Below are 16,158 nucleotides of genomic sequence, written 5' to 3'. Positions count from 1 at the left end.
ATGAATACATAACCACACCTCTTCTGCCCAGTTCACACCTGCACTTACTGACAGACCTTCACTTGAAGGTGGCTATTTAAAGCAGTGTAAAGCAGGCATTCAGACCTTCAGAGTGCTGGGAGTCACCAAGCCCACCATGCAGATCACTTCAAGTCTGGTGTCATTTGTATCAGTGCTGTGGATGACTGTGTTCAGCCCTGCAGGATGTAAAGCAAACCCAGTCAGCTGCAGGCTGTGGACTGAGCCTCGGCTACCTGGTCTTTCTATGAATGGAGATTTTATAATTGGAGGAATTTTCACCATTCATTACTACACAAATTCAGAGCAGAACACCTACACCAGGCTGCCACCACAGCCACAGTGCTCTGGGAGGTATGTCTATAAGGATATAGTGAACTGCACATAGAGCAAGGCATTACGTTAGAAATAAAGAGAGAAGTGATCATTAGAATCAAGTAATGTTCATTACTTTTTTTATAGTCATGCTGCTTATGTTTTTTGTTGTCATCCTACTTACTGTAAATGTAACATTAAGTATACCTTTTTTTTCGTCGTTTCCTAACAGCATGGACTTCAGACAGTTGCGCTTCGCCCGTGGCATGGAATTCACCATCCATGAAATCAACAACAGAACAGATATTTTGCCGGGCATCACCTTAGGCTACGAGATACACGACTCATGCTCTGACGTGCAGATGGCAATCAAAGTTGGATTTCAATTCGCAAACGGTTTAGATTCTATTTTTAATGAAGTTAATTCCTGTTCAGTATCTTCTGCTGCACATGTAACTGCTATTTTAGGAGATTCGCCTTCCACCCCTACTATTGGCATGGCGGGAACGCTCGGTTTGTTCGGAATTCCACAGGTGATTAATCGTACTCTACGTCACCTTCATATTTTAATGTCCGACGGATATAGATATAGGACTATTCCCAGTTTATTCTAGGCCTACTGTCTAATGTAAGATATTTTGGATAATGTTTTACATGTTTAATATAATAATTTAAGGACCACACCGATCATTAAAACTCAATCACTCACTTTAATCGCTATATTCTTATTTTCCCCTCTCACTAAATTGCAGGTTAGTCACCTCGCAAGCTGCGCGTGTCTGAGCGATAAGCGTCAGTTTCCAACGTTCTTTAGGACGGTACCGAGTGACCACCACCAAGCGGCCGCACTTGCAAAAATGGTCAAACTCTTTGGCTGGACATGGATTGGAGCAGTGCGCAGCGACTCCGACTACGGAAACTATGGAATGGCAGCGTTCCTAAAGGCTGCGCAGGAGGAGGGGATCTGTGTGGAGTACTCCGAGGCCTACTACAGGACACAACCGCGCAGTAAACTGGAGAGAGTGGCTGATGTCATCCGCAGATCAACGTCCCGGGTAATAGTAGCTTTTGTTAACATAGCCGAAATGAGGTTTCTTTTGGAGGAATTGGCACGACAACCATTACCTCCCCTCCAGTGGATAGGCAGCGAGGCGTGGATCACACATCCAGAATTTCTGCGGTTTAACACGTGTGCTGGCGCAATAGGTTTTGGGATCCCCAGATCAGTTATTCCGGGTCTTCGTGAGTTTCTTCTAGATCTCTCTCCGGAACAAGCCTTGAAATCGCCCCTATTAACGGAATTTTGGGAGAGCGCGTTCAGCTGTAGTCTAAAAGGGCGGATGGGCGTGCACAATTGTGACGACAATGAGGACATCCGTACGCTACAGAACCCATACACAGACACGTCTCAGTTGCGCGTCACTAATTTGGTCTACGAAGCAACATATGCCATAGCGCATGCTATCCACGCTGTTATTTGTAATAACACGCAATGTAACAAGACCATTAAATTCACACCATGGCAGGTATACCATTATTTCATTTTAAAAACGTCTTAATTTATATATGTAAGTCTTTAGCTTGAGTAATTTTTGAAATAATATTTGTTAAAAATAGTACTGTACCAAGATTACTATTAAATTTTCATGAAATTATGGAAATGCACTGAAATATGTTTGTGTATTCAAAAGCTAACTGTGGAATCTAGGTGAGTCTGTAGACAGGAATTCAATAATTTATTAAGTTGTATTTGCCTCTGCAGATATACGACCAACTTAAGAGAGTGAAATTCATCACAAAAAATGGTTATCAAGTCAACTTTGATTCCAATGGTGATCCGTCAGCTCTCTATGAACTCATAAACTGGCAGTTTAAGGAAGATGGTGCTTTAGATTTTGTGACAGTGGGCTACTATGACTCGTCCAAACCAAGAGGACAGGTGTTCAGAATGAGCAGCGCTATCAGCTGGGTGGGAGGACAGACAGAGGTACAGTATAACACACCCTGTACTCAAATGTTACAATAGGGAATACGCTAAACTGCAGTATAGAGTCCTTAAAGACTGACGGTTGTTGTATACTAAAATATTTGTATTTGTGTTGTTCTCTAATGTCTTCCGCAGGTTCCAGTGTCTGTGTGCAGTGAGAGCTGTCCTCCAGGCACCAGGAAGGCTGTGCAGAAGGGAAGGCCTGTCTGCTGCTATGACTGTATACCATGTGCAGAGGGAGAGATCAGTAACAAGACAGGTTATGTATCACAGAGCATAATGTGGAATGAAGGTTTTCTTCCTTTATTAAAATGTTGTAAACATTAGTTTTTAACACTGGTACATGTTGAAAACCTTAGTTCACTTTACATGAAAACTGTCATTTAAAAGTTTATCTTTGTTAAACAGTTCCAAATCATTTAAATCAAATCAGAGATCAATAAAAAAAGTTGAGGGCTAGTCCGGTTTCATCAGTCCATTGTGCTATATATATGCCCTTTAAGAATTAAATTGATTGTTTCTAGGGATATAGGGTTATGACATTGCTTTTTTGGTCTCTTAGACTCATTGGATTGCATGCGCTGCCCTCCTGAGTTCTGGCCCAATACCAAACAAGACAACTGCCTCCCCAAGCCTGTTGAGTTCCTGTCCTGGGATGACACTTTAGGCATCATTCTGACTGTCTTTTCTATCACAGGGACCTTCGTGTCTGTGTGTGTTGCTGTTGTCTTCTACAAATACAGGACATCTCCCATCGTCCGAGCTAACAACTCAGAGCTGAGCTTCCTGCTTCTCTTCTCTCTGACTCTGTGTTTCCTCTGTTCACTTACTTTCATTGGTCGGCCCTCTGAGTGGTCCTGTATGCTGCGTCACACAGCGTTTGGGATCACCTTCGTCCTCTGCATCTCCTGTGTTCTGGGGAAAACAATAGTGGTGTTAATGGCCTTCAGGGCTACACTTCCAGGCAGTAATGTCATGAAATGGTTTGGGCCTCCACAGCAGAGACTCAGTGTTCTTATTTTCACTCTCATACAGGTCTTAATTTGTGTGCTTTGGTTAAAATTATCCCCCCCGTTTCCTTTCAAAAATCTAAAACTCTACAAGCAAAAGATAATTCTTGAATGTGACTTAGGTTCTGCTATAGGTTTCTGGGCTGTATTGGGTTATATTGGATTCCTGGCTCTCTTGTGTTTTGTTTTGGCTTTTCTAGCACGGAAGTTGCCTGATAACTTTAATGAAGCCAAATTCATTACATTCAGCATGCTCATATTCTGTGCAGTTTGGATCACCTTTATTCCAGCTTATGTCAGCTCACCTGGAAAATTAACTGTAGCTGTAGAGATATTTGCTATTCTAGCCTCAAGCTTTGCTTTGATTATTTGTATTTTTGCTCCCAAGTGTTTCATAATTGTGTTTAGGCCAGACCAGAATACCAAGAAATACATTCTGAGTAAAGTTCCCTCTAAAGCTCTTTGAGATGGAACAGAAAGACAATAAAAAGGTTCATAACCTTATATAAACTTTACATGTTATGATTAGGCTTATTTGTTAGGTTTGGGTTTATTTATTAGCATTAGGTTTATTTATTAGGTTTGGGTTTATTTATTAGCATTAGTTTTATTTATTAGGTTTAGGTTTGTTTATTAGCCTCACCAACAAACCTTTAAACTGTAATACCTTTCATATCTAAGAAATAAGTTCTTGGCAACATAATCAACTTTCACATGAAGCACATTAGCAACAATACTTAAGTAGTTTTACATGTTTCTAATACTCAAAATATTTGAGTATTATCGTTTTATATTATACATTCCTATGTCTATTCATTTTATGATTTGAATCTCTTTTTTTATTATTATATAGTATTCAATATCTGAATGTGTGTAAAGTGTATGTGTATATGATAATTTAACGAGATGTTTTCTATAATATTCCTGAATATGATTTTTTCTGATAATGAATTATTATTTTATTGTTTATTAAATGAGTAGCACATAACAGTATAACAATGGGTCTTTCAAATTCTGCCATTGTTCTCCACAAAAACCTGAAATGACACTCTTTCTGCCTGTGGATGTGCCAAGCTTATAGTGATCTTTGATGGAGAAATACCAGTGCCACATATTTACCATGAAGGGAAGAAAGACAGGCTGTACCTGCCGATAGATTTAATGAAAACACATGATCTTAAATCACAAAGGGTGTCAATCCAATGTCAGAGGCAGAAATATATGTGACAAAATAATAATACTGCAATGTGGCCTCGAACCCAGGTCAGACAGGTGATGGCACCAACAGTTTACTGGGTGAGCAACCAAACGAAAACTTCCCAAACAAAACAGGGAGAAACTGTAATGGCTAAGGGGGGCCTTGGGAGAAAGACAGATTTGACCCTTACAGATACATGGTAAATAAACACAGGGCTGCCAGCTATGTCAGAGGCAATCCAAAACTCTAAAGTCAAAACCATAAGCAGAAGTCCTGAAACAGAATAATAGATCAACACTAATGAGTAGTTCAGAACCCATCTCACTCATACTTGAGCACTTATATTAAAAATAAATAAAACATTATCATTTGATTGTACCAGTGGTCTACTATGTCTCATACAAACTGAGAGGGCTGGAGCCATCCACTGGTTGGGAGGACAAGCAGAGTTAGTGTATGAATAAATGGTTTTACATTTTCTGTAAGGAGAACAACATCATTTCATATTGTATTTCACTTGCTCCCACAATACTGATTTACTTCATATATCTCAAAGGCTCCCAGTTCCATTTCTGGCTGTCTTCTAAGTCTGCCCTTCTCTCTCAAGTTCATATTTCTGGCCAGGGTGGTGCAAAATTTGGGGATGATTGGACATAGGAGGAATTATGATAGACATATCAATTACAGGTTGTTTACCTGATTAATTTAATCAGTAAGTACAATAAACTGAATTATGCTGTATAGTAGCATCAAGGCATTGATTTCTTTTGCATGTTTCTCTAATGTCCAAATTAAATGCCATCATCTGTGTGCAGTGAGAGTTGTCCTCCAGGCACCAGGAAGGCTGTGCAGAAGGAAGGCCTGTCTACTGCTTTGACTGTATCATATGTCTCTGAAGGGCTTTCATGTGAGCACTTGTGCTTTCCTTAAAGAGCTGTGGGCTGGGAGCAGGTGGAGTTATCATTGGCATGTGTTAATGACAACAAGCATGTGTTAATAACAAATATAAATTTGATCAGCAAACCCTATCACCAAAGGTAGACAGAGAGCTGCACCTTAGCAATTAGTGGCAACTAAATTGCTACTAAAAGGCTCCATGAACCTACTTAGAGAGTCTTCAGTTTACCAAGAAGCTTCCTGGTGCACTTTTCTGGGTCGTAATTTTGTTCAAACCTTTCACATCAGTCTTGAGGTTTTTGTCTTGTCTTTTGTCTGTCTCTTGACAGCTGCTACGGAAAGATGGATGGATGTTAGGATTATTTAGTGTGTATTTGTCTTTCATTAGTGTGGATTTTGTTTATTGTTTTGGCCAGGTCACTCCTGAAGACATTGCACCAGTAAGACTGTTTGTAAATAATATCCTCTTTGAAATACACCAAAGAAGAGACTTCCATTTTGTGCTTCTGTTAGTTTTATTGCTATTCACTATTTACAACTTACATTCTGTTAGCCGTTTACATTTCTTTTTCCTTGTTAAGGCCTCACAGCTTAGACGGGATTGTAATATTGTGTATTATGTAAAAAAACATTAAAAAGAGAAAAAGTAAAAAACTTTGGATTCAGTCCTCTCCAATCCATATACATTTCCAGCTGTAACCTTTTAGGTTTCTCTTTTGTTTCTTTTGGTCCTTTGGCCTTCCTTGCAGGTAGGTCACCTCAGCCTTAGCTAATGGCTCATTCGACAGAGTTCTGGAGGTCCAGGTTCAAGTATCTCTTGAAGTGACATCCTCATTAAATTGTAAGGAGAGATTTTAGTTGCTTTCCTTTAAAGGCTTAGCAGAGCTTGAGCATCTGAAAACTGCTCTTGTTAATCAGGACTCTGCAGTTGGTCTAAGTGAGGAGGTCCTCCCATAGATCCTTATGCAATCACAGTCCCTCCCTGAAAACCTACAGAGAATAAAACATCCTCCAATGGCTTTGTCCAAGCGAAAGGCCAATGTCTTCATCACTTGTTGCCCCTTACACTATGAATTGGTCTAAGCTGCATCTACCTGCCCCAGAGTGGTACCAAGGGATTCCTGGGCTTTGACAGGAATTCCTCCTACAGTGCTGTTTTGTCTTTGAACAATGACCAATGTCCTGCTTAAATTTTTGTCATGATAAAAGGACATATATCATCTGATATCTTACAAGAAAAGCACATGCCTGGGCCAACACAGCCTGGAAAAATTAGTTCACTGATTGATTATTCTGCACTAGACACTTTCACCCAAGATGAGAAAGAGTGTAGGACATTTGATAATCCATCTCGACATCTGTTAATGCCATCAGGTTCTGATTATCAGGAAATCTGATTATGCCATCAGTTTCTGAACCTGACCATCTCAGTGTGGTTGAGAGGCACTCAAGGCCATGTATCAGCAGGGCACAGCAGAAGAGAAAAGAGATGAGTTGATACTCATGATACAGCCTCCTCCTGTTATGTGTCAAATTCCCTTTGAAATAAATTGGACCTGTTTTATGTGCCCGCTTGTAGTGAAGAAAATAGTGTTTCAATTGTGTTTTGAACAACAGCAGGTCATAGGAGGCAGTAGCACAAGTGCAGTTTAAAGCTAAAGTGGGTTCAAATATAATGTTCAGAAATGTTCTGGTGAAAGAAAATTCCTCTTCTTGCTCCACCTAGTCCTCATAATACCATTTGTAAGAATCTGCCACACCAGAAATATAACCACCCATCAGAGCCAGAGTGTCTAATGGAGTTTCATTTACTGCTAGTGCAGGTGTATGCTCTCACTTGCTCAAGTGCAATCAGTGAGCAGCTTCAGGATCTTTGAAAAGCAATGGTGGATAAACAACCACAATGAATGAAAAAAACTGCAGACCCCTTCTTTGCCAACAACAGTAGAAAAGGAGTTGGAGGGGCCAGGAAGTTGTACTCATTCAAATTTTCAAGATAAGTCCACTCTTTTCATAATCTTAAGGACTGCAGCTTTAAAGGGGGAATCGTGAAAGTATTGGTTAATGTGCTTAAGAACCAATCCTGTAGTGTAACAGGAAGCAACAGTGAAGATAACCTTTAAAAGAAATATATAACATAATGTTAATGAGAGTTGTTAACTAGTAGGATAGAACCTGCAAGCAGAAAAACTCTTTCATGCTATTTTGACTGTTCTAATAAAAGGCATCCTTCAGCTAAACCAAGATTTTCACCTTTAATAGATACATCAAAACAATCACCAAAACATCCTTCTACTGTCTTAAAAATTGGCTAGTATCAAAGACTTAATGTCCAACATAGAGAAACCTGTGCATTGTAATTGTCTCTTACCTGGAATTACTACTTCACTGAGAATGATGTTGCAAGAGTTTTAACCTGGACCAAAAAGGACAGAGCACAATATTCCACTTTTAAAATCTCAATATTGGCTTCCAATAAGATACAGAACAGATATTACAGGTTTATTTCTAGACTATAAATAACTAAATGAAAAATATTTATAAAAACATAAACCCAGTAGATCTCTTACATCTATTGATATAGACCAGGATACCAGAAAAGTCTAGAATTACTAAGTAAACAGTAAAATGGTCTAAGTTTTTATCCTACACATATCTGTAGCCAACTTCCACATGAATTTAGAAGTGCCCAAAATGTAGATATGTTCCAGATTAAAAACATTTAAATTCCTTTGTGACTAAGATTGAGTTTATTTCTGGAAACCCATTTTATTTGAGTTTGAATCTATTTTTGTATTCTATTGTAGCTTTTTAATTAATTTATTTCATTGTATTTTAATTCACTTTCTAAATATTTTTTGTTTCCATTTTCTCTTATATTTGTGTCAATTTTCTCTTACAATTTCTTTGATTTGTAAAGGACATTGATTTGCCTTCTGTATGATATACAAGATAAACATTCCATGCTTTGATTTTTACCTTCATCATGCATCACTTCCTGTAGGAGAGTTTGTGTATTCTCATCACAGAAATATGTAAGTAGAAATAAAAGATACTAGCACTTTTACAATTAGCAATAAATAGACAATCATGCCCACATTCCATCCAGTTCACACCCACATTTACTGACAGAGCACTTCATAAAAGCATGGCTATTTAAACCAGTGTAAAGCAGCCATCCAGACTTTCAAAGTGCTGGGAGGCACCAAGCCCACCATGCAGATCACTTCAAATCTGGTGTCATTTGTATCAGTGCTGTGGATGACTGTGTTCAGCCGTGCAGGATGTAAAGCAAACCCAGTCACCTGCAGGTTGTGGGCTGAACCTCGGCTACCTGAGCTTTCTATGAATGGAGATTTTATAATTGGAGGGATTTTCACCATTCATTACTACACGAATTCAGGAGAGAACACCTACACCAGGCTGCCACCACAGCTACAGTGCTCTGGGAGGTCTGTCTGTGAGGATGGAGTGGGCAGCAGAGTCAGCAGGGTATTTTGTTAGAATGACTGAAAAATGATGATTAGGATCAAAAACGTTCTCTATTATTTTGTAGACGTATGCTATGTGCTGCTTTAAAGACGTGTAAATAGAATACATATTGTTAATGCCAAACGTTTCTTACTTTTTAAAATTACTGTATCCATACAGCATGGACTTCAGGCAGCTGCGCTTCGCCCGCGCCTTTGCGTTCACCATCCTTGAGATCAACAACAGAACCGACGTTCTGCCGGGCATCACATTAGGCTACTGGATACATGACTCGTGTTCTGACGTACAGATGGCAATCAAAATTGCTTTACAATTTGAAAACGGCTTAGACCCCGTTTTCAATGACACAAATTCCTGTTTAAAATCGGCCACTGTACCTGCTACTGTAGGAGATTCTACTTCTTCCGCGTCAATTAGCATAGCCAGAACGCTCGGTCCTTTTGGAATTCCACAGGTTAGCGATGAGTCAGGAAATTCCAAGCTCTTCCTTCGTAAATTGTTTCTTAGTAGCCTAATAATTTACTACAACTTAAGTCAATAATTAGCAATAATTTATCGCTAATAAAAAAGTAGCCTGCGAAAGACGACTGAATCAAACTACTCATATCGTTTTTATCATTTTCTCCACTAACCGAATCACAGGTGAGTCATTCTGCAACCTGCGCTTGCCTGAGCGATAAGCATCAGTTTCCTGCCTTCCTTAGGACGGTGCCTAGTGACCACCACCAAGCCGCCGCACTGGCAAAAATGGTTAAGTATTACGGCTGGACATGGATTGGGGCAGTGCGCAGCGACACGGACTACGGAAACTACGGAATGGCAGCGTTCCTAAAGGCTGCGCAGGAGGAGGGGATCTGTGTGGAGTACTCCGAGGCCTACATAAGGACACAGCCGCGCCGTAAACTAGAAAGAGTGGCAAACGTCATCCGTAGATCAACGGCACGGGTAATAGTAGCGTTTGTTCACGCCGGAGACATGAAATTTATCATTGAGGAATTAGCACAGCAACCGCTGCCTCCGATTCAATGGATAGCCAGCGAATCGTGGATCATACATCCAGACTTTCTAAGGTTTAACATATGCACTGGAGCACTAGGATTTGGTTTCCCCCGATCAGTTATCCCTGGTCTCCGTGAGTTTCTGTTAGACCTCTCTCCAAAACAAGTCTTGGAATCGCCTCTGTTAACGGAATTTTGGGAGAGCTCGTTCAGCTGTAGCCTAAAAGGGCGGACAGGCTCCTCAGAGTTCCTGCGGGAATGTAACGGCAGTGAGGATATCCGCGCGCTACAGAACCCATACACAGACACGTCTCAGCTGCGCATCACTAACTTGGTGTATAAAGCTACATATGCCATAGCGCATGCACTCCACAGTGTTATCTGTAATGAAACGCAGTGCGACCAGACCATTAAATTCGCACCGTGGCAGGTAAAACTCTTCTGTGTCAAAAAACTAAAATCTTAATTTGTGTAACAAGGTCACCACTTTATGATCACACATCACAATTATTGATTCTATATATTTATGTACTTATGTATGAATATTGATCCTGATATCATTTCTATCAATATAAATATGAATATAATTTATATGAATATAAATATGCTGCAAGATTAAAGTGATACTTTTAGTCATTTACTCAAACACTGCATGGCTTAAGTGTCTTTCAAGAAAACACTGTTACACTCTCATAACCTTTCATGACATTTGATGCATGTGTTTAATACTACAGATATACAACCATCTTAAGAGAGCGAACTTCACCACAAAGAATGGTTATCAGGTTAAATTTGATTCCAATGGAGAGCCTGAGGCTGTCTATGAGCTCATAAACTTGCAGTTTAAGAAAGATGGAACTTTAGACTTTGTCACAGTGGGCTACTATGACTCATCCAAACCAAGAGGACAGGAGTTCAAAATGAGCAGTGCTATCAGCTGGGTGGGAGGACAAACTGAGGTACGGTATAGCACACTATGTACAAATACACCAAGTAGTTGTTTTCAACCTCCAAGCAAGTAAAACGTTTCCTTGCTCCCACACAAGTGATTTAATTCATGCAGACTTGTTGATTGTATGTTGATTATTGATTATTGATACTCACTCTTTAAATAAATAATAATAAGTAAGACAAACTGAATTACACAGTATAATTGCTTCAAGACATTGGATTTTTAATTTTCTTCTTTTTTTTTTGTTTTTTTTTGCATTTTTCTCTGTCTTTCCCAGGTTCCAAAGTCTGTGTGCAGTGAGAGCTGTCCTCCAGGCACCAGAAAGGCTGTGCAAAAGGGAAGGCCTATCTGCTGCTTTGACTGTATACCATGTGCAGAAGGAGAGATCAGTAACAAGACAGGTTTTCTATAAATTATCTACAAACTTTTTTATATACATAAAAACTAATATTATATATATATATTCCAACTTTGAATAGCAACTTTAAATTCAGTTTATTTCTTTAATACTTCATTTAGACATTAAACAACACTGTAAACAGTGATTTCCAACCCCCTAATGAGAAAGGCAAGCATATAATTGTCGAGGAAATGCCTAAGATTTTATTTACAAGAAACCTTGAAAGAAGGCAAAACTCAAAAAGGGAATCAATATTTTTCTGTCGCCTGCACTGCATAGTCATAGACATAATACTTTCTGACAACAACGCTATTAAAGTCATTGTTTCCATGTGTTACTGTAATGTTACCTATATCAACAGAAATAACAAGAGACCTTATTTTAGACTTTTCTATGAAAGCATTCTGACTGAGCAATTCTGATCTTTTAGACTCTTTGGATTGTATACGCTGCCCTGCTGAGTTCTGGCCCAACATGAAACAAGACGGCTGCCTCCCCAAGCCTGTGGAGTTCCTGTCATGGGACGACACTCTAGCCATCATTCTGACAGTGTTCTCCATCACTGGGGCCTTCATGGCTGTGTGTGTTATTGTTGTCTTCTACAGACACAGGGCATCTCCCATCGTCCGAGCCAACAACTCAGAGCTGAGCTTCTTGCTGCTCTTCTCTCTGACTCTGTGTTTCCTCTGTTCACTTACTTTCATTGGTCAACCCTCTGAGTGGTCCTGTATGCTGCGCCACACAGCATTTGGGATCACCTTCGTCCTCTGCATCTCTTGTGTTCTGGGGAAAACAATAGTTGTGTTAATGGCCTTCAAGGCTACACTTCCAGGCAGTAATGTCATGAAATGGTTTGGGCCTCTACAGCAGAGACTCATTGTCTTTTCCTTTAGTCTCATACAGGTTCTTATTTGTGTCCTATGGTTAAAAATATCACCCCCTTTCCCCTTCAAAAATCTAAAGCACTACAAGGAAAAGATAATCTTGGAATGTGACTTAGGTTCAGTTATAGGTTTTTGGGCTGTGCTGGGTTATATAGGATGTTTGGCTTTTCTGTGTTTTATTTTGGCTTTTCTAGCACGGAAGTTGCCCGATAACTTTAATGAAGCCAAATTCATCACATTCAGCATGCTCATATTCTGTGCGGTTTGGATCACCTTTATTCCATCTTATGTCAGCTCTCCTGGAAAATTCACTGTAGCTGTGGAAATATTTGCTATTTTGGCCTCAAGCTTTGGTTTGATTATTTGCATTTTTGCTCCGAAGTGTTTCATAATTGTGTTTAGGCCAGAGCAGAACACCAAGAAACACATTACAGGTAAAGTACTCTCTTAAACAGAGATTCTTACTCAAATAGGAAAGGCATAATTAAGCACTTTAGAGAAAACATCCAGGGTTATGATTAGACTTCTAATACTCATATTGCATCATCCTCACTAATATACATTTAAATTAAACTGCATTTATTTGTATGGAAAGGTATATTATCAGCAACATGCAATACACTTGATATCACTGGATTTGTAGATATTATTTTGAAAACCTCAAATATATTGCTCTTTAGTTATTAGTATTCAATCTATATTTCATATGTACTCGGGTATTCTTTATCTGTAAATCGTTCTATGACCAGTACATGGGTATGCTTTAATGAACAGTCAATATTTAAATTGGATGTATAATATATGTGTACCTAATAATATATATATGTGTGTGTATATTAGTTTGATGAGGTTTGTCTGTAATTTTACTATACCTGATTTCATCATATTTTTTATGATCACCCATTGCTTATTATACAACATAATGAAGGTTAAATAGTGGTTTTGATTTCTGTGTCTAGCACTTTGTTTCACAAAATGCTTGTTTTGGTTATTAAGTTAAATATTTTATGCGATTTATATAGTTCATATGATATGAACACACATTCTGATTCCAATTAAACTTGATAAGAATGCTATTCATGAGAAGTTTATTTTGAAGATTGGAGCTTCCCTGCTCTAGACCTCTGCATTCTTCATCATGACACTCTGATGCTCTCTCCCTATTCTCAGACTGGCCCTGACTGCCCGCACTAACTGGCTAGCTAGGCCTTCCTTTAGCAAAAGGATTCTAATATCCACCTGCCCCTGTTTTTGCATGCTTTCTGTCGCTAATATGGTACATCACCAACGCCAAATACACTAATGAAAATGACTAAATGTTTACTTCCCTCAATAATGTTAATCTTAATTAATAAAACCCTTTGCCAGGGTTTGATAGCTGGATAATGTTAGCTAACTTGATTGTTTTTCAAACACACAACACATGTCATGTAATAGCAATTTATACTCGATATAAATCCTCCTCTTATTAAATATTAGTTGCTGAAACGCAACAACAAAATTGCACACCGTTGTGTCTTAATATGTAGTTAAATGTGTTATGCCAGCTAAAGTTACCTCCTAATAAATCTAGCTAGATAGCTAATGAACTTAAGCATTCTAGTTTTGTATCTTAAAGGCCAAACTCTGCTAGTTTCCTAATGTTAGATAAACATTTAGTAGGTAAATGTCCATTGTAGCATTAGTTAATGTTTGTCATTTGTAATTTATGATGATTTTTTTTTTTTAGTTGATAAAAACTGTACTATGGGCCAGTCATGCCACCCCAGTGGCTCTATGTGTGCACACTGCAGCTGGTCTCAATATAGAAGACATGTTTAACATGGAATCTGTGATTAAATGAATGTGGCATTTTCAAACCAAAATTTAGACAATTAAGTGTTCTGAAGCTAAATGTGACAGGACAGGGGCAGCTCGGGGGCAAATTATGCTGTAGCCCTACCCCTGGATCTGTCAGTGTTTCAAATAATTTCTTTTTGGAAATGAGCTCTGGCCTATAACCAGATGTGAACACAACCACTGTCAATATTGTACTGCAATGCTGCATTTTTCATTGCACTTGAGCAAAGCCTTTTCTGTTCTGCCTACCAATCATTTTGTATAGAGAAAAACAGCAGCTGGGGACTGGGAGCAGCAGCAGAGCAATGCAGGAGATAAGAGATGAAATAGTCAAGAATTTCAGAGCTTCATGGAAATAAGAAATGAAACTGACATGAAGTGACAAATCAGATTGTTAAATGTTTAGTCTATTATTTCCATGTTAAAGCCACATGCTAAAATCACTTGAAAACATTGTTTTCTTGCACCATCTCTGCCCACAAGAGCAAATGTGACCACTCAGTCTCCTGGTTCCTACAGCAGACTGCGAGGAATTTACCTAGTTCCTGATTGGTCCTCTCAGCCGGCTGGTACTCTGGGGATGGTAAACAGAGGTCAGGCTAATGTTTACCCCAACCTCTCCCTAAAGGAGTGCCAAGCCTGTGAGGTGAACTGTGATTTTCTGTGAGACAGAATAACGTCTAGAATACAATATAACTTGGAACACCTGTTGAAACAAACCTCCAAACAGAACAAACATCACCACTTTGGAGAACTGGTCAACACCCATGAGAATAGTGAGGTTTCTATAGGACTGGGATAAGTCTGTGACAAAGTCCACTGCAATGTGGGACCAGGGTGACTTGGATATAGATAGAGAAACCAGCTTGCTGGTAGATTGCAGGGAGTTTTGGACTGGGTACAATCAGGACAGCAGGTGACAAATATATGTATATCTTTTAGCATGGGCTTCCACCAGTACCTATGGGATATAAGCTGCACAGTCATGACATCCCCAGGGCGACCAGTTGAGAGTGTTCTATCTGGGCGCAGGTAATACATTTCAAAAAGCAGGTAGTACATACAACATCCCCTCAGGACAAGAAGTGGGAATATCAGTGTTATGGAGTGTATACCTCATTTCTACATCAAAGTTCCACTGGATGGCATCTATCAAACACTTGGGGGAAGTATTGGGGAAGGGTCAGAAGCGAAAGAAGCCTGATCCGGGTCATAAATCATGGAAAGGGCATCACCCTTACCATTCTTATAGCCTGGCTTGAAGGTAATCTGGAATTAGTACTGGTTGAAAAACAGGGACCAGCCAGTCTGGAAGAGAGGTGTTTAGTCTCAGTAAACACCAAAAGGGGTACCTGGCAGCCTCCAACCAGTGAAACTACTGCTCCTGTACCAACTTGATGGCAGGAAAGCCACTGCATGTAACTTATGTGGAGAACCCAGGCATTGGGAGAGAACAGCCCCAACTCCTACCTTCAAGGCATCCATCTCCACCACAAAGGTCTCCTCAAAGTCAGGGTGCTTCAACACAAGGGCACCAGCAAAGGCAGACTTAAGAGCACTGAACACCTCTTCGGCCAGGGGATTTCAATACAGCACATGTGGCTTACACTTGAACAAGGTAGTGAGCAGGGCACTGATGGCATGGTATGGAGGCCCCCTCCTTCCTCAAATACACCAAGATATCACCTTTAGTAGCCCTAACAAAACAGTCAGCCAAACAGCATTCTATCATCTTACACATATTAAAAATCAAAAGCTTAGGCATAATATCCATACACAGCAGAGTTGAACAAAAACAGACCACACTGTTCCACTTCTAAAATGTATATCTTACTGGAAGCCAGTGTCAACTCACTGGCTTCAAATAAGATATAGAACAGATTTACAAGACTTACTAGTCTAAAAATCACTAAATGACTATCACTGTATGTAAAGAATATAAACCCAGAAGATGTGTTAGATATTTGGATGTAGGTATATAGGCCAAGATACTCATAAAGACCAGAATTACAACTAAACATGGCAAAATGGTCTAAGACTACAATTAGAACTAAATTGCATAAGAATTTAGAAGTGCCAAAATGCATATATTTTTAGATCCAGATGTAAACACTTCTATTGCCTTATGCCTAGGATTCACATGTTATTTCTGCAACACCTTATTTTAG

At 39.4% G+C, this 16,158-nt stretch overlaps 2 protein-coding genes and 1 long non-coding RNA gene across 5 annotated transcripts; 2 read left to right on the top strand and 1 right to left on the bottom strand.

Moving 5' to 3' along the window:
• The first annotated feature begins 136 nt into the window (after positions 1 to 136).
• Positions 137 to 6,762, top strand: LOC113568293 (extracellular calcium-sensing receptor-like). 2 transcript variants are annotated; one of them, XM_035525668.2, is made up of 6 exons: positions 137 to 372; positions 566 to 866; positions 1,086 to 1,859; positions 2,096 to 2,320; positions 2,456 to 2,579; positions 2,883 to 6,762. In XM_035525668.2, exons 1-6 carry the CDS (start codon positions 137 to 139, stop codon positions 3,794 to 3,796), a joined length of 2,574 nt encoding a protein of 857 aa, XP_035381561.1. In that variant the 3' UTR covers positions 3,797 to 6,762. The 2 variants fall into 2 exon arrangements, with proteins under 2 accessions (XP_035381561.1, XP_035381562.1); XM_035525669.2 differs by having other exon boundaries at positions 1,086 to 1,388; positions 2,883 to 6,757.
• Positions 6,763 to 7,796: 1,034 nt separating this feature from the next.
• LOC118241260 (uncharacterized) lies at positions 7,797 to 9,434 on the bottom strand. 2 transcript variants are annotated; one of them, XR_004775942.2, is made up of 3 exons: positions 9,295 to 9,434; positions 9,051 to 9,195; positions 7,797 to 7,841 (listed from the first exon to the last, which is right to left on the bottom strand). It is a non-coding gene; the product is annotated as an uncharacterized LOC118241260 (long non-coding RNA). The 2 variants fall into 2 exon arrangements; XR_014124213.1 differs by lacking the exon at positions 7,797 to 7,841 and adding an exon at positions 8,747 to 8,883.
• On the top strand, positions 7,856 to 13,218 carry LOC113568291 (extracellular calcium-sensing receptor-like). The gene is made up of 6 exons (XM_026996473.3): positions 7,856 to 8,877; positions 9,077 to 9,371; positions 9,560 to 10,345; positions 10,650 to 10,874; positions 11,145 to 11,268; positions 11,698 to 13,218. Exons 1-6 carry the CDS (start codon positions 8,642 to 8,644, stop codon positions 12,600 to 12,602), a joined length of 2,571 nt encoding a protein of 856 aa, XP_026852274.3. The 5' UTR covers positions 7,856 to 8,641; the 3' UTR covers positions 12,603 to 13,218.
• Positions 13,219 to 16,158: the final 2,940 nt, after the last annotated feature.

Source organism: Electrophorus electricus, chromosome 6, assembly GCF_041902795.1.
Source record: "Electrophorus electricus isolate QZ-2024a chromosome 6, ASM4190279v1, whole genome shotgun sequence".
NCBI classification, from domain to species: Eukaryota; Metazoa; Chordata; class Actinopteri; order Gymnotiformes; family Gymnotidae; genus Electrophorus; species Electrophorus electricus.
The sequence above is the reverse complement of the archived record's forward strand: the minus strand, read 5'-3'. Positions and strand labels throughout refer to the sequence as shown.

Coding starts and splice junctions, on each gene's coding strand:
- LOC113568293 (XM_035525668.2), top strand. CDS start 137: ATGCAGATCACTTCAAGTCTGGTGTCATTTGTATCAGTGCTGTGGATG. Junction 373..565: donor CAGCCACAGTGCTCTGGGAG/GTATGTCTATAA, acceptor GTTTCCTAACAG/CATGGACTTCAGACAGTTGC. Junction 1,860..2,095: donor TTAAATTCACACCATGGCAG/GTATACCATTAT, acceptor TTGCCTCTGCAG/ATATACGACCAACTTAAGAG.
- LOC113568291 (XM_026996473.3), top strand. CDS start 8,642: ATGCAGATCACTTCAAATCTGGTGTCATTTGTATCAGTGCTGTGGATG. Junction 9,372..9,559: donor GTCCTTTTGGAATTCCACAG/GTTAGCGATGAG, acceptor ACCGAATCACAG/GTGAGTCATTCTGCAACCTG. Junction 10,346..10,649: donor TTAAATTCGCACCGTGGCAG/GTAAAACTCTTC, acceptor TTAATACTACAG/ATATACAACCATCTTAAGAG.